The sequence below is a fragment of the Dermacentor silvarum genome, unplaced genomic scaffold (assembly GCF_013339745.2).
Source record: "Dermacentor silvarum isolate Dsil-2018 unplaced genomic scaffold, BIME_Dsil_1.4 Seq634, whole genome shotgun sequence".
Lineage (NCBI taxonomy): Eukaryota > Metazoa > Arthropoda > Arachnida > Ixodida > Ixodidae > Dermacentor > Dermacentor silvarum.
The window spans coordinates 42,113-60,001 of record NW_023606552.1 but is presented as its reverse complement, the minus strand read 5'-3'; the positions used below and the strand labels follow the sequence as shown (position 1 = coordinate 60,001).

Genomic DNA, 17,889 nt, shown 5'->3' with positions numbered 1-17,889 from the left:
GTGTGTTTGAGAGCGTGGTGGCGTAGTTCTTTTCCGGCCGGTAACTAGCCGCTATACTGGCATTGATGGTTAATTCGTACATCGTTTAGTACGTACCTAAACAGATGAAGAGCCTTATCACGAGCTCTGCCCTCCAGGACCCCTGAGCTGGTGCAGACACCGGGCTGCAGAAGCTGAAGGCAAAGCTCCGCTGCAACACAAGTACAAATTGACAACACATGTTGCAGTTGCATTGCTGCCAGTGTATCAACGCCTCTCAGATCCTCAACTACTCAGCCGTTGCCAAGGCAAGAACACTCAGAATGCAGCCGAGAGTCTCCACTCTGTCATTTGGTCAATTCTGCCAAAAGAGAAAAATGCTTCATTCATCGCAGTGGAGACAGCTGTCAGTGAGGCAGTCTGCAAGTACAACGCCGGAACTCTTCATGCATTCATAGTTTTGTGCCTCACTTGGCTTGAAGCCAGGAAAGCATTCTCTTCAAAGAGCCGCAGAAAAGGATGCCCTATGGGAAAAAAAGGCACCGAAAGAACATCAGACAAAAGGCTGCATGCCCAAGAAGCCCCGCATTGCTAAGGATATCAAAGACTACAATCCTGGTGCATTTTAGAAGAGTGGAGGCAAGGCCAAGCTTTAGAAGCCTTTTTCTCATTACCATTTTTTTTTTTGCCTTTCTGCTCAGTTTCTGGAGATATCTTTGTTACCGTTTAGCCTATGTTGACTGTTTTTTTCTCGCGTTCCTTGGGCTACAGTGCACGTCGTGACAGTCTTGCTTTTTTTATCTTGACTTTTTATAAATTTGTGATGTGAGTATTCGTTCACCCCAAAAGTGTGCTCAATGTGAAAGTAACATAAAAATGACTCCGAAAATTTCTTGTTGCAAAAAAATAAAAAAGCAAGACTGTCACTACCTTCAGCACGCATTTAGCTATGCAGTGAATACTCAACGAGCCTTCCATCAGGTTTCTTAAGCTCCCCAGGCCCTCCTGAAAGTTCCAGAATTTTCAAGGGAGAAAAATGCTGCCCAATAAAATGTTTTCAAGGTATCACTCTGAAACTTTTATGGAAGCTTCAGGGAGACATTCTAAACATTTGTGCCAATTTTCATCAAAATCCATGAAGAAATAAGGAAGTTTATTTTCAAAGCCACGTCCCCCCATAATCTACTTTCCTTGGAAGCAGCGCAGGTTCCTGCCGCGGGCTTATTCAGGCGTTCTGTACCCGTTTTTTGGGCAAGACTGAGCGTCACTGCCGATATTCTTAATTGTTCGATTATATGATGGTTTTGCATTTAATCGGGGTTCCACTGTATATCTTTGTTTGCCCTCTTAGTTTGAGCCAATGTAAATGAGGTAGGGAGGGACCTCCAGCAATGCAGAAAAGTAAGAATATGGCACAGTCGCTGTGGAGATGCATGATGTGACTGTAGCTGAGATATCATAAGAAGCCAACAAACAATGACACCAAGGACAACATAGGGGAAATTACTTGTACAGTGCAGACCACTTATAACGTAACCGCTTTTAGCGCGGGACCGGTTATAGTGTGGGTTTTTTTTGACCACCGATATATCTCCCATAAAACTCAATGTATAGGCGGACCGTTTATTGCGTAGGCGCGCGAAGCAGAATACCGGTTATAGCGCGGTTCTTTTAAGCGTGCGACCATAAAATCGGTGCACAGCCGCACGGTTGCCGGGCGCGCAAACGCTGAGGAGTGGGAGCGTGGGCGTGCGCGTGGAGACCAGTGGCGAAAAGCGAAAGAAAAAGTCGCAGTTTCACCCGAAAGGCGAAGCAAATTTACTAGTAGATCATACGGAGTAAGGATAGTAGTTTCATCGCCTGCATAAACTTGGCCACATCCGCTTACTAACTGAATTAACAAGCGTGGTGTCAGCGCACACAAGTAAACATGAATAGATCGCACTCGACGACCACAGACAAGCACTTTAAGAACGCAAGCGTGAGCAAACGCGGCAGGAGCAGCGACCGAAGGTTCGTGCGGTCTATCGCTTCAACGGAAACTGAGCGGCGAAAGCACAGCGAATACAAAGGTCATATGATCCGTGTTGAGATCGCTTTCAAGATACGGTGCGCGCGACCTCAGCCGCGCAAAGTACGCAGTGGCTTGCAAAGAAAGCCGCGCCTCCTCCCTCCCGCGCTGCCTTCGCGCTTTCCTCCTTTCGTGTGGGAGATTGAGTCGCCAGTAACCTTTGCGCCCGGTCGCAAGATACGCATCGAGTGCCGCAGCTAAACGTCGCCTCCCTTCCCTCCCTCCCAAACCCCATGGCCTTCCGCATGACGAGAGTCGTCGCGTTTGCTATCCGCCGTACGTTCGCTCTTCGTGAAAGCACGCGTCCCTAGCGAGCTTTCACTCGCACATACAGCATGCGGCATACAGCATACAGCATTTTTTTTTTCGCTTGGAGTGGGAGCGTGGGCGCGCACGTGGAGACCAGCGATGAAAAGCAAAACAAAAAGGAGAAGGGCGGGAGACTTTAGAGGAAGGAGGGCGCGTGTCTTCATCACTATAGCAGCGTCTAGAGTGAACTAGATAGCAGCGTCCAAGCAGGGTGCGCGGAGTGCGGGGGTCCATTAGACAGTGCCATTAGAATGGTCCATTAGACAGTGCCAGGATTTGCCCGAGAGTCTGCATGTGCACATGCTGCAACAGTTACAAATGTACAGACGACACCGTGTGTGCACAAATAACAATGCTTGATTGGGCTGTTGTGCTGTTATTATCATTATTATTTTTTTTTTTTTGCTGATGCACCTTTTGCCAAGCTCTCAACTCTCCACACATGTGCGCATGCCTGTATTCTGCCAAAGACATTGAAAGAGAGGCTTGGTGATGAGGGATGTGTGCTGCTGGTTGCAGGTGCTGCCCCCAGTGGGTCATCAGGAGCAGGGCTGCCTGCCCTGCTTGCCTCCTGACTGTGAACGGCAGCCTGGTCAAGACCTGGCTGCTACTGTGGCATCAATGCTGGAGCCACTCGAGCTGGACTGGGCTGACTGTGACAGGCCCCGGACCGCTCCAGCACGGTTCGTTTCTCTCAATTGTGATTTCTTTCTGCTATGCCAAGTTTGATCTTTCAACATAGGCGGTAGAAGCAGTCACATGTAGGGTTCTGCATCCTGACACTGATGCAGCATAACCGAATTGCAGTGTGCAGGACACATTGGCTTGTTCGCATTCCACACGCTGGCCTTCGGGGATGCCTAGAGTTTTAAACAAATTTGGAACTTGACTGGTACAAGAGCTCTGATGGCAGAGTGTTTTGTGGATTTTGTTCTGTGAAGATGCTGTTTGGTTGACAGTGCTTGAAATGAAGTTTTATCGCTGGTTTGATTGAGAAACTGTAAAAAATGTCACAGTTTCGCCCTAAGGGCGAAGCAATGAATGCGATAACAACACAGCAATGTCATACGAAGTAAGGTGAGCGGCTTTGGTAGCAATATGAATTGTAGTAAACATGAGCTGATTAAGTAAGCAGGTGTGCTGCAGCGTAAGTAGACCGACATGAAGAGAGACTCGATGACCATGAGAAGGCGCGTGTGAAACGGTGGTGTTGATGAGAAGCGCTGCCCGTGGGCAGCGCGTACGAAGGGACACACCTGTAACGCTACACTGCCGATCTGGGCAGCATTGCATGTGTAGCGTGCTTTGGAAAATGTGGCCCGACTATTACTAACTGTGGTGTGAGCGCGCACAAACAAACATGAATAGATCACACTGAATGACTGCAGACAACGACTGTCAAAACGCTGGCAGCAAGCGCATATATACGAAGGTACATGCGGTATATCGCTTCAACGGAAACTCAGAGGCGAATGCACGGTGCAGAAAGGTCAGAGCCATGTGGAGATAAAAGACGGTGCGGACGAGCGACGAGCGTGGTTGTTGGCAGCGTAGAAGTGCCCCCCCCCCCCCCGCGCTCCCTCCGGCGCTGGCTTCCCGCTTCCTTGCTTGCGCGTGGGAGAGATAAGACTGTGCGAGCGACCAGCGCGGTTGTTGGCAGAGAAGTGCCCCCCCCCCTGCTCCCTCCGGCGCTGGCTGTCCGCTTCCTTGCTTGCGCGTGGGAGATAGCGTGGGAGATAGCGCGCGTCCCCGCACGCTTCCGCTCGGGCGTACGGCGCGCGGCGAAGATTTTATCTATAGGGAACCTCACGGCGACCGCGACGGCAGAAATCCGGTAGAAGTGTCCATATAATTGCTATCGCAATAAAACACAAACTTAATATGAGGGTCAATTTCAGGCCCGCAGAGTGGGGAAAAGAAGTTTTATCTGCTTATACAGTCAAACCCTTTTATAACGAACTCGATGGTTCTGCGAAAAGTGATCGTTATATCAGTAGATCGTTATATATGGGCTCGCCCTTAAAAATGCTCAAAATTACCATCACTGAAGCTGGCGTCAGCAGTTACCGTTTGGCAGCACTTTGGTCCGAAAACCAGATTTTCAGTGTCATTCTTGTTCCCGCTGCATTCCCGCACATAGATGCAAACTTCGTTATTAGAAATGTCCATCTAAAGAACGAAATGCGGCGTTATGTAGCTCTTTCAAAATGGCGCCTGGTTCCGATCGCCTGTCATTTCGAAACTACAAATGCAGCTACCATTTTTTTATTCGAGAACTTGTGATATATTTTACTGCCAGTGGGACATGACTGTATTCTGCACATGATAGAACAGCATTCTAATAGGCTGGAAGTGTAAACTTTGGCATGCCGCCATTGTGGAAAGGCATTGTGACTGCGCGTCAGCCACACGAGAGACATACAATTACATTGTCTATGTCGCTTCGTGAGAAAGAAAATGCAATGTTCGAAAGGTAAAACATCACCGTGAACCATTATCAGCAATCGGCAAATGTTGCTTTGCGCAAAAAAGAATGTGATGTTCGAAAGGCAAAACGTCACCGCGTATCGTTATCAGCAATCTGCAACTCGTAAAACGAAGCGCTGCCGAACCGTGATCTCCTGATAACGGCGTAGTAATCGCCGATCCTTTGGAACATAGCGTGGCAACAGCGCGTGGTGCAACGTTCCTGTCGGCTCGGGCCGCGTCAACAGGAATGCTTGAGCGGCCATTGTTCCCATGGTGGAAAGACATCTGATGGCCGTTCTAAATTGTTGAAACAGGCGCACGAACAATTGCACAAAAACGAGAGCGACGCAGTCTTAGCATCCGATATCGCTCCGGTGCGTGCCCCGTGCCATGCTGTTTATGCTGTATGTACCACGCCTGTGCCCTGGAAGTACGCCTTGAAAACGCACGACCTTCATCCATGCCTTCTTCGCTGCTTCTGAAATCTGTGCCAGGCGGCCGCTCACTCATCTCAAAGACTGTATCATCGTCGCGGTTGGACTAGAGTGGGGCATGCGCTGCCGTGCGCCCAGTTTTGTCGTGCTTTCATGCTTTGGCACTTCGTGTGTGCCCTCTTTTTACCGTGGCTGGGTTCGAAGCGTTAGTTGTATCAGTACGGCGATTTAAAAAACGTTCGTTATATCTGGAAGCAGTTTCCATGGGGGAGGGGGGTCAGAAAATCGTTATATTTGGGATCATTATGAGTGGGTTCAACAATAATATGTATCATGAACTTAACGCACAATATTCAAGTACCATGATAATTCTATTGTTATAATCGATAATTGTTATAACCGGGTCGCATGAAAAAAATCAATGTAGGCGGATGACAGAGCTGTTGGGAGAAAACTACAGTGTAGACCGCTTATAACGTAAGTCGCCGGAGCCGTGAATATCTGCACTATAAGCAGTACCGGACTATAACCAAAACGATTTTCAAGCCCTGCACGTATGCAAAACGTGTAGACCAAGCAGCCCCGCGCATCCGAGAATCGAAGCGTGCGACTGGGAGTTTTGCATCCGTTTAAATTTATGAACGTTGAAAGGTTAATGTCCAAGTACCCACGATCTTCGCATGAAGCAGACAAAGTAATAATTAAAAAAAATATGTCTGTTTCACCCGAAAGGCGAAGCATCAATTGCGATAGCAAATTAGTAGAGAGCTATAAGGAGTAGAGATAGTAGTTTTATCGGCTGCATACACTTGACACATTCGCTTGCTAACAGAATTAACAAGCGTGGTGTCAACGCGCACAAGCAAACATGAATAGACTCGATGACCGCAGACAGCCACTGTCAAAACGCGGGCATGGGGAAACGCGGTGCCGCAGCTAGCGAAGGTTCGTGCGGTCTATCGCTTCAACGGAAACTGAGCGGTATAAGCACAGCGCTTACAAAGGTCAGTGCCGTGTGGAGATCGCTTTCGAGATACGGCGCGTGCGACAACACCGACAGCCGGCACAGCCACGAACGCATTTGTTGGCAGAGTAGAAGCCGCCCCCCCACCCCTCCCTCCTTCCCGTGCTGCCCTCCCACTTTGCTCCTTTCGCGTGGGAGATTGCGTCGCCAGTTCCCCTTGCCCCGGTTGCAAGATACGCATTTGGTGCCGCAGCACAGTGTCGCCCCCTCCCCCCCCCTCCCTCCCTCTCATACCCCCACGGCCTTTTGCGCGATGGAAGTTGCGTTTGCTCTCCGCTGTGCGTTTGCTCTCCGTGAAGGCGCGTGTCCCCCGCGCGCTTTCATTCGCACATACGGCGTGCGGCGACGATTTTTTCGCCCTTGGACTCATGCTCCACGTCTCATGCTCTTTTTCCGCATCGCCCTCGTTGATCTCCTCTCCCATCGGTGGGTGCACCTCGTTGAGAAGCGTGCTCACTACCACCCTTGTCGGCGAGATTTTCCCGCGGAAGCCGCATTATAACCGGTATTTCGTCGCACGTGGCTGCACTGTAAGTGGTATGCGGATACATGGAGTGCTATGGGAAAATTAACGGGAGTCTGAAAAGACCGTACTATATCCGGTCCTGCACTATAAGTGGTTACGTTATAAGTGGTCTATACTGTATAAGGTCTAGGAGGCCAGTGCCACTGCCCACCACCTCCTCCATCTGGCTGCTGATTGTGTTGACTCGTTTAGCTGTTTAAAGGGACACTAAAGGTAAATACAGTAGAACCCCGCTGTTACGTTCCCGGGTGCTGCGTTTTCCCGGCTGTTACGTCGTTTTCGGCCGGTCCCGGCACAGCTCCCATAGAACCCAATGCATTGGTAACCCCGCTGTTACGTCGCAACTGTGGGACCGTTCCCGCATCATACGTTGCGAACTGCCACACCGCGCCGGCCCGAGCGGCCATTTTGACTTTTCATGTCGCTTGGCTTGGTTGCTTGACGATGGCATTGGCCGCTCAAAGTGCTGGGGGCGACATTTATTACGTATTTTCGGTTTCCGCCAGCAAAAGTATGGCCTTTGATATCCGCTTTTGCTATCTAAAGATGTCTATGACGCGTTGCGGCCCTAAAATTGGTTTTGGCTCATAGATGTTCCGTATAAAGTCCAAAGGCGATAACGCCGTCGCCGCGCGCCGTATGCTTTCTTTCGCGCGCGAGACGCAGTCGTCGGCTCCCCTCGCACGCTTTCACTCGCACATACAGCATACGTCGCCGCGCGCCGTATGCTGTATGTGCGAGTGAAAGCGTGCGAGGGAAGCCGCGCGGCCGTATGCTGAATGTGCGAGTGAAAGCGTGCGAGGGGAGCCGATGACCGCGTCTCGCGCGCGAAAGAAAAGCAGAGAGGAAGCGCGCCTCCTTCCGTTGCGCTCGAGGCACCAGCGAGGGAGCGAGGGGGGGGGGGGGCTGTAGCGGGCAGCGTTGTGCTCTGGCATCATACTGCGCGGCGGCGCGCGCGCGGTCCCGCGGGCCCTATCTTGAAAGCGATCTGCGTGGGGGTAGATTCTACGCAGTGTAGGTGCGTCGGCGGCTCGTGGCTTTGTGCGTGCTGCGTGTTCTCGGCGCTCAGTTAGGGTTGAAGCGATAGACAACAGCACGAAGGTCACTTCGCTCGCTTCTGCAGCGGCGCTTAACTGCGGGTGTCCGCGCTCATCGAGTGTGATGTGTTCATGTTTGCCTGTGGGCGCTGACACTATGTTTGTTAATTAGTTAATAACCGAATGTTTACAAGTTTATACAGACGATAAAACTACTATTCTTACTTTGTATAGCTCACCGCAATCAATACTTCGGCTGTCGGGCGAAACTACTTTTTGTCGCACGTAAGAATTAAAATAATATTGTGTGCAGTTCAACACTACTCCCATTTCTCAATTTTTCCTGTTTCCTGGCTCTTGCGTTTCCCGGCTCTTACGTTTTTTTTTTACGGTCCCGTGAAAAACGTAACAGCGGGGTTCTACTGTACTAAGTTGACGTGGACTGTTTAAATACCATTCCAGAAACCTCCATCTGGCTGCTGATTGTGTTAACTCGTTTAGCTGTTTAAAGGGACACTAAAGGTAAATACTAAGTCGACGTGGACTGTTTAAATACCATTCCAGAAACCTTGCAACGCTTATTTCGTGCAAAGAAATGTCTTAGTTTACGAGAAAATTGCATTTGAAGGGACCGAATACCCTTATGAAAATTCAAATCTCCCGCCACGATAACTGGGGTGTGGTCACGTTCCATACACCATCAGCGCCCTTTGCTGCCGTTGGTGAGTAAAACAGCGCCCGACAGACGGCGGTATGATGCGCCGCTGCAGCTGCTTTTGGTCAAGCGGCGTGGACTGTTCGGGCATCCCGCGACATCACATGGAAGTGGAATTCTCTGCTACTTGCAGTTTATGCGAGTTTATCAAGCCAGCAAAACCAGCGTAGCACTACAGGATAACGGAACTACTGAAACGCGAAAGCGCGGGCGCGCAGAGTCGAGCGAAAATGAAACCTTTCGAGGTGCCCGCGTTAGTGTCCACAGAGTTATGTCAATGAGTTCCTTTTTAACAGCAAAGCTGTTTAAGCCAGCCGTAATTTGTGGTTCGTATCAAGAAACTATCATCAGCAATGAAGAAAGAAATAAAAGAAAAACTATTTTGCTGAAGCAGGATTCGAACCCACGTACCCACAGTCCTAAGGCGAGCTTGTAACCACTAGGCTATACAGCCATGCTTGCAGAACATGCATTTATGTGAACCATATGATTTTGTTCAAGTGTCGCCGTCTTCGTGCACAGCTGGCACGTTCGCACGCGCTCGTGCGAGGTGAAGATGAGGTTTTGCATGCTATGCTCGAAGAGAGATAAAGAAAATGAGAGAGAGAGAGACATTCACGGAACAGGTCTGCTGGAACGTGTTGTGGCATTGCAGCGCGGTGGAACGCGGTGTCGGCAGTGGAACGCGGTGTCGGTGTTGCAAGCTGCGCTATGCAACGCGCAGTGATGGCCGTAAGTTCGAGAGAGAGAGAGAGAGAGACACGCATTCATGGAGCGGGTCTGCTGGCTGGAATGCTTTGTCGGCATTGCAACGCGATGGAACACGGTGTCGGCATTTCGGCCAGCTTCGCTGTGTATTGAGCTTTGCATGGCCTAGTGCAAGCTTTTGCCTTTTTTTTTCTAAAAATGAAATAGAACTGGCCAAGTAGCATTTTCTTTCGTCTTCTAATACAATGCAATGATGTTTTTATAACTAGTGGTTGAGTACTAGTGACAGATCTTTAATGAGGAGTGCCTTCGTCATCGGGCAAATACTTGAGTGTCCTAGGGGAGTCTCTAATCTTGTCCTGCATTTACCTCAATTTCTCGATTACTAAGGCTCTGTTCGTGATAATATTGACGCCTTAGAGATACTCAAGCACTAATCCATCACTTTAGCTTGCCTTTTAGTGTCCCTTTAAAGGGGTTGAGACATCAAATTTGTGGCTTGCGCGTTCTTTGTTTCAAACGTTTCTTATTGCTACAGGAAGCATGATGCACTCTCGTAGATTCATATATTCTCGGTAAATAATTTAATATCACATTATTTATGTGAATGATTTTCGGTTTCGGTTTCTGGGCGCCAGTTGGACAGTGACGTCACTGCCCAGGAAGATTGGTCGCATGGGCTCACAAAGTGTGACGCACGTACTGCTGCATCGTCTGCTCTCGCACACGTGTTCTGTACAGCACAGGCAAACAAAACCACGCCGACAGTTGTCATGGCTAGCTGCAGCAGCTCCGATTTTGTCTCTACGTCTGCGTCCGATGCGGTTCACTGCACTCTAGACTCGAGGCTCTCTAGCTTGCCCAGTGCTGTGGGTCACCACTCATTGTCCATTACACCAATGTAATGTGGTATGATGTCACTGAAACTTTCGTTATGCTTCCAACACAGTGATGTCGGTGTCAGTCGCGCTAGCGATTGGTCTCAATTACGAGAACGAGCATTTAGGCACACTTTGGAAGCAAATTACAGTCGCCGACTGATAAATCGGACACCGATAATTCAGACATGCTTGGTAATTCGGACAGCTTCGCGGCACCGCCAATGGCCCCGTAGACTTAATGTGTAAAGATGACCGATATTTCGGACAGCCGCCAGCTTTACATTCGGTTATCCGGACTCCATCCGTGAGTGTAGCGTACGCGGATTCTGCCGCCATTATCTCCTCTGGCAACCTCGATAAGACATGAAGTATAGCCTCAGAGATATGAGGCATCAAGTATGGCCTCAGAGATTACACATAAAACGTTAATCTGAGGCCTTGTCTTGGTCACAGCACTACGCCTCAGATTAAATTACGAATGCTGATCTTAAAGGCTTTGCCTGAATTGTGAGGTCGCATCAGCATTGCGATCATCACATCCTATTCCGGTATCCCAGCGCATGGCCCGCTCGCTCTTGCCATTCTGTTTGTTTAGTTGGCGTTCCAGACAGCGCTCTGTTGGCTCCAAGAAGTCTTGCTCGTGAAGTTATCGACAGGCCCCGTCAAATGGCACTAACGGTCTCCTGGCAGTCAGACTCCGAATGAGTGTTGAGTTGCAGTCCGAATGACCCCCGACTCCGCAACTGAAGAGCCTGAAATGCCGCCTGCTACGAGCTCAAATGCGGACATCATTGATGCCTGCTAGGCTGCGGTGTGCCGATTCCTGCCGCCGTTACATTTGAAGACATTGCAGACGTCGACAGCGCGATGTTATGTGCCGACCTCAACGATGATGAAATAATTGAGCAAGTTCTCCCACCATCAAACAGCGACTCTAACTCGGATGATGATGTGCCGTGTGGATTGGACTCGAGCCTTTGCAGTCCTTGCATCAGCGTACAGCGACAACAGAAAACCGGCAGAAATATAGGCGTACTTGGTTGCACGTAAGCGGAAGTGTGTGCAGCAGCGAATCTACCACTTCTTCCTTGCACAGGGCCATTAAAACATAAATAAAATTATCTTTTTTGGGCGCATTCATTTTTTCGGACATACTATAGTTCAGACTTATTTACGTTCCCCGTGAAGTCCAAATTATCGGTCGTCCACTGTAAAATATATTTTAAGCTTTTGCAGTGTTCAACACTTGATGTCGAGTGCCCTTGCATACCGAGGAAGCCTACAACAGGCTTTTATAGCCTCACAATTTGGTGTCTCAACCCCTTTAACCCTGCTTCCCGTGTGCTCCAATTGCGTGCAACAAGCCGTGGCTGTCGGCTTTCAAGAATGGCACTCCAAAGAGAGGTCATGGGTGGCAAGTGACATGAGCGCAGCTGAGGCATCGCCTTTGTTAGCCCCGAAAGGGGCCTTTTAAAAAATGCGAGAAGGTGGCCGCGGTAGCCTCTCAGCTTGAGAAATCCAGAAGAAATGCTGGGGCGAGGTTGCCACAAGCATCTCGCCACGTACTTCTCACTGGCTTGCACAAGAAAACTCCGTGTCTGTCATCCTTGCTTGCTCTACGCGAAGCTTGCCGACATCCTTCTCCAAGGCATCCAGGTGCTCCACGTAGTTCAGCGGAAGGTCCCTGGAAAAAACGAAGTCCTGGAGAGACTGAATCATCTGCGGGCCTCGTGGCAGCCTCATGTGTGGCTGTATGGCCTAGTGGTTACGACGCTCGCTTCTAGACCAGGCGTAGGTGGGTTCGAATCCCGCCTTGGCTAGAAACTTTTTTTTTCTTGGTATCACGCTTTTCTTTTTTTTCCTCTCTGTTTGGTGGCGCAGTAGGTGGAACCCCAGTGCCGCGGTGGAAACCGTGGTGCCGGGCGCCGACGTGAAGTGGCGGTCGTTGGGGTGTTGCGGAGCGCAGTGTGGCAACACCTCAAATAAATAAATACTGCTCCAGTCAGGTAGACTGTTCCCTCCCTGATAGTGAGATTATGTCTGGATCATCAAAACAATGATGTGTTTATTTAGGAATACCATCGATCCCGTAACAGCCACAGTTGTGCCTAGTCACCACCAGCCCAGCGTGTTCTCCGTTCCAGCGGCGGTGGCTAGAAACATGGTATGCGCGAGCGGCGCATGGCGGCGCCAGCGGTCGAGCACTGGGCTTGGGCGCAAATAGAAACACCCGGCAGGTGCACCTACATATTAAGAAGCCAGTTCGGCTCATTAAAGGCTTATCCAGTGCCCACTGGTCTGAGGCGCACATCGCAATGATGGAATGCTCTAAATGAACGTGCAAAACAAAAGTGCGACAAAAGATGCTACAGTAATGCACACGTCCCACAGCTGGAATGTGTGCTGAAAAATCACTCGAAATAGCTCGCTTGTGGTGATAGAAGGAATACGCGAGTGACTGCTGGAGGTGGTCGATGTGCAACATCAAAATCTCTTTATTATGTCAGTAATGAAGTAAGAATTACAAGAGGTGTATATACGGACATTCTCTCATCATGCATATAGCATGTTGTACGCAAGGTGCAGTGCGAAGTGTGGCTTGATCGCTCGACGTTCACTGCAAGATGCTAAGAGCAGTGCCAGTTTACATAGGTGTAAGCTGCCAAGTCGTCCTCGATTTCAGGGATGCCACCTTTCTCGATATCTTGGAAACTGCACTTCCTGCTGCATGCAAGCAGCGCTTTGTCGCCACCAGCCCCGGCTGGTTCCTTCAATCACTTCAAACTGTCACACTGTCTGGTAGTTTGGCAACCAAAATCACTTGCGCTTGCTCGGTGGTTCTGCCTTTGTGCATCTCGACAACGGGAAAAATGGATGATGGCTGGTGTGGTACGCGGTATGCAGGCCTCTGCAAATGTATCACGATGGCAGGTGGTGGGTGTTTGTGGTTTTAGTTTTCCTCTTCCGTTCATCGCAGCACCTGATAACAATGGGGATTGGTGCACACTGCTTGCGTTTCAAAACCGAAACCTGGTGCACACTGCTTGCGTTTCAAAACCGAAACCGTGACTAGGTGCATGAATGAACGTTAAGTCTTGAGACCCAAATATAATAATATTGTGGGCAGCTGTGTGGGCACAGGTCAGCCAGACACACAAGAAGGCACCCAGAGACACAAAGAGACGTCTTTATAACATGAAACGGCACATGGGACTAATACGGGAACACATGGACTATAGAAATAAGCGTGACTTTCCTGCTCGAGCACTCGCAATTCCAATTAGGAGTTCAGGCCTCGTGGCGATGGCTCGGCAGACTTAGCTCTGACGGCGGTGAGTACGAGGCGACGGTTGAAGTTCAGGGTGGCACCAGGACGTAGCCCGGTTCCGGAGCGTCGGCTCTGGGATGTAGCCCGAGCTCAAGCATCGCTCCTGCGCTTTTCGGCCCCACACGCTGAGCACAAGCATCGAAACGCCCGCTCATTTTAAATATCGGCCCTGCACACCGATCACAGGTCGTCCTCCTACCACAAATATATGCATGTCATAATTGGGAAAAGCAAAATTAATGTTTTTTTTTGCAGTAATTGATAGCAGTGTTCATAATAACACCATTGCCACATAAAGCGGAGTATGTTGACATATTTTGTTGAAAATATCGGGCTAAGGTCACCCCTTGTCTAATACAGCCATTTTAGCAAAATGAGAGCTGTCATCTGGCAACCTATTGCGGGCGTGTTGGCGAACACATAGCCAAAGCCGTATCCATATATGCAAATGTGATTGCTGGCATTTTGTTTTTTTCTTGTCGGCATGCCTTCTTGTGCCCGCTTTTCCGATCGACTTCATGTGCAATTTGTTTTTTGTCTAGTGAGCTATGAGTAGCGGTATGCGGACACAGTTTTCAGTGGCGGTCAGGATAAACATTGTAGATTTCGCCGATGTGAACAGCAAGATGGCTTCTCAGCACCAGTTTTGTGTTTCTGAAAAAAAGCATGCGATATTGACGGGCACAAAAAAGGAAAACTGTCGGCATGCAACACACGTAAAACATTCTTTCGTGGGTGTTGTGCAGTGCTTTCACGGGTTGAGGATGCACTTGTGGACTTTATACAGGAGCTTTGTCCACATTCACACATTTGCTACCGGTGACAGTGCTGTTGGGCAAATTCACCATGAAAAAATAGCCTTTTCGAGGTGTTTCTTTTTTTTTTTTTTCATTTCAACGTAAGGGGTCGACCTATATTCGGGTTTATACAGTATGCATACGTACATACATACATACAGTATGTATGTATTTGCTTTGCAGTTAACATTCAATCGTCGTCCGTTTCACTGGGACTGTCTCCCGAAAGCTCCTTGTCGAAGATATCTTCCCACAGTGCCGTCTTTAGTGCCGTCAGTGCGTTCGAGATGCCGCATTTCTTAGAAGATCCACTGGCGAGCTCCTCAGGAATGCTGGCCCATGCATCCGCGATACACCTATAAAGCACCGCTGGAGAGGCTCATTTGAGCCATCCGGTAGCCGTTACTTCCGGGTCTTGCGACTTCATCCACTCTTGGTAGCAGCACTTGATCTGGTCTTTAAAAGGCTTTGTAATGCAAACAGCGGTCGTAACTGGGTTGTCATCCCTCCAGGAATGACGAGTTCGGTGCGAGATTCGCGCAGTAGTTTCTTCACGGAATCGGCCAGGTGTACGGTGTAAGAAATACACATGAGGTGTTGGCACTTGCCGCACACCGCGGCGAAGAGCGCGGACAGATCGTGTTCGCTGTAGCCACGCCCCATCGGCCCCTGAGCCGCAGCGCCCCCTACGCAGCTGCGGCTCGGGGGCCAATGGGGTGTGGCTACAGCGAACACGATCTGGTCGCGCCGTTGGGTGGAGTGTCAAGACCTGAAGTATATTTCTTACACCGTGGCCAAGTGACAGTGAAAAGCGTCCAACGCAAGTGGTGACCCCCAGCAGTGCTCCAGGCCGCCGACACCAGACAAACTTGATCCAATCATGCACCAGTGTTTCATCCATCTGCCCTTTGTCCTGGCATCGCACAACCACATTTTTCGGAAACTTCTAATTTTTCGGCAGCATCTTTCACTGAACACTATGTAGGGTGGAAGCTTGTGACCATCCGCCATACAAGATAACATTACGGGGACCCGTACCCTCTCATTGCCAGTCGACCTTACGCAAACTTGTTTGGAACCTTTCTCCTGCACTGTGAACGACGATGGCATGTCAAGGTTCACTGGCGTCTAATCAATGTTGCCGATCTGGCCCAGCTGAAAGTCAACATTCTTCCGCAGCATTATCACATGCCACTAAAAAGCCACATGCTGTTCTTCATAGCTTTTTAGGGAGTTCCTGTGATATTGACGTCCGCCGACATAAAGTCCGTCGCGCATATAACGTTACACCCAGTTTTCATTGGCCTTTAAGTAATGCCTTTCTCCCGGGCAATTTCTCTTGCCTTCGCTTGTAGCAGCTCAATGTTCAAAGCCAGGTGAGCAGCTCGTTGGCCTTGCACGAAGGCAGTCAGCTCCTGTTTAATCTTGGGAAAGACTCCATTCTTCGGCCCCCGAAAACTTCAGGTCGCTGCACAAAAAAAAGTTGCCTCCCTTTGCTTCCTCCAGTCACGAACGCTGCCCTCTGTGACGCCAAAGTGCCGCCCTGTGGCACAATTCCCGATGGTCTCGGCAGCTAAAATAAATTTCTCTTGAAAGGCAGCTGGGTACTGCTTTCGCGGTCCCGACATCGTGCGAGATAGACCTTAGGTGAACGTGCCGATTCTTGGCGTGGTCAAAATGGCGCTGGTTGAAAGAAGCAGCAGCCTACCGACGCCACCGCAAAATGACGCATCCTCTGCTACAAGTCTTGATGATAGCACTGAGCAACAACGAAACCGGAACTGCAAATTTTGGGCTGAAAACTTTGGGACCAGCATATAATACGAGGCAGAAATTTCGCGTGGTAGAATATTGAAAAAAAGAAAAACCTTTATTATATGCGGGTTCTTACGGTACTGCACCATGCAGTGAAAATGCACTTTAGAACAAGTATGGCAATGTTTTGTTCTGAACTGGATTTCATTTGTTTGCAGTTACGTGCGTGTGTCGGTGATCCGGCGTGCCAAAACGACCCATCCCATTGTGTCCTCACCCTGCACTCCCGACAAAGGCCATGCCTGCAATGCAAAGGCTTCATCGGCAGCTGGAAGTGCCAAGATGGCTGGAGCATCCGCCCTGCCTCTGCCCGTGAGGCCTCTGCCACTCGCCTCTGTCCCGTCAAGTCCATTGCCACCTAGCATCAAGCCGTTACGTCCACTCTCACCAGCTGCACTTCTTGAGATGCCTCGCCATGACATGGCTGCTGCACGGAAACCTCCTCCTCCATCAGGTAAGCGAAATACCTAATAGCAGTGACATTGTAGAGTAGAACCCCGCTGATAGTTTTTCACGGGACCGTAAAAAAAAACAATGTAAGAGCAGGGAAACGCAAGAGCCGAGAAACAGGAAAAATTGAGAAATGAGAGTAGTGTTGAACTGCACACAATTTAAATTTTTACGTGTTAAAACAAAGTCGGTAGTTTCGCCCGAAAGCCGAAGCATTGATTGCGATAGCAAATTAGTTGACAGCTATACAAACTAAGGATAGGAGTTTTATCGTCCGTATAAACTTGTAAACATTCGCTTATTAACTACAGTAGAATCTCGATGATACGATTACGATTGATTCAAATTTCGCGATGATACGAATTTCGAAAGTGTTTTGGACGGTCTACGTTATATAGAATACGCTATGATTTGGGATCACACAAACTGTTTCTCGAGCCTTCGCGGATGATACGAACGCGCCAACGACCGGCGCACGCGAGCGGGGCGACACGGCTGATCTTGGAGGTGGAGAGTAGCCACCACCGTGGCTAATGCGCGGCTGCTGGCCCTTTCCCCCCCCCCACTTCCTTTCACCTCCAGTCTCTGCCGGCCGAGCGGCAGCGGCCACTGGCCCTCCTCTCCACACCAGCCTCCATTCACCTCCACATCTTTTCACGCCCGCTTCCCTTCACCTCCAGTCTCGGCCGGCCGAGCAGCAGCGGCTACGCCCCCCCCCCCCCCCCTCTCCACACCCGCCTCCCTTCACCTCCACATCTTTTCATGCCCGCTTCCCTTCACCTCCAGTCTCGACCGGCCGAGCGGCAGCGGCCGCTGGCTCTCCTCTCCACACCTGCCTCCCTTCACCTCCACGTCGCGTGCGCTCCGCGCGAAACCTGCCAACACAGGGTGAGTCACGTGCCTGACAAGTCTGCGTCACCCATATCTATGGAGTCGCTCATTTCCTGGCAGCTCATCGGCGTACACAATTTTTTTTTCTTTCGTTTAGTGCTACGCCGCGCTTTCGTATGGTGGGGCTAGCCACTATACTATCGTGCAGGGCGACCCGATCTGAAAAGAAAAGCCAGATCGCCGTCGCTATCACAGGCGGCTGCGCGCTGCTGCTGCTGCCCTGTGCGTTTCGGATAACTGCAACAGCGCTGCAACGTGGACTGCCTGAACGTGACGGACGCAAGTTTAGTGCACGTAGAAAGACAGAAGTGTTTGCTGTTCGACATGTCGCGAAAACGGAAGGCCCTTTTGTTCAAGAAGAAAATGGAAATCCTCAAGAAGGTCAACAAAAACCCGAAGAAGAAACGTGTTGAGTTGGCAAAGGAGTTAGGCATAGCACCGTCGACGCTGTGTAC

General features: G+C 50.0%; 1 protein-coding gene across 1 annotated transcript in view; it reads left to right on the top strand.

The window, feature by feature from the left end:
• The first annotated feature begins 2,823 nt into the window (after positions 1–2,823).
• Positions 2,824–17,889, top strand: part of LOC119435332 (uncharacterized) — a 29,612-nt gene continuing 14,546 nt past the window's right edge. The window contains exons 1-2 of the mRNA XM_037702230.2: positions 2,824–3,042; positions 16,252–16,547. Coding sequence (XP_037558158.1) covers positions 2,852–3,042; positions 16,252–16,547 — 487 coding nt within the window. The 5' untranslated portion in view covers positions 2,824–2,851. The remainder of the gene's footprint in view (positions 3,043–16,251; positions 16,548–17,889) is intronic.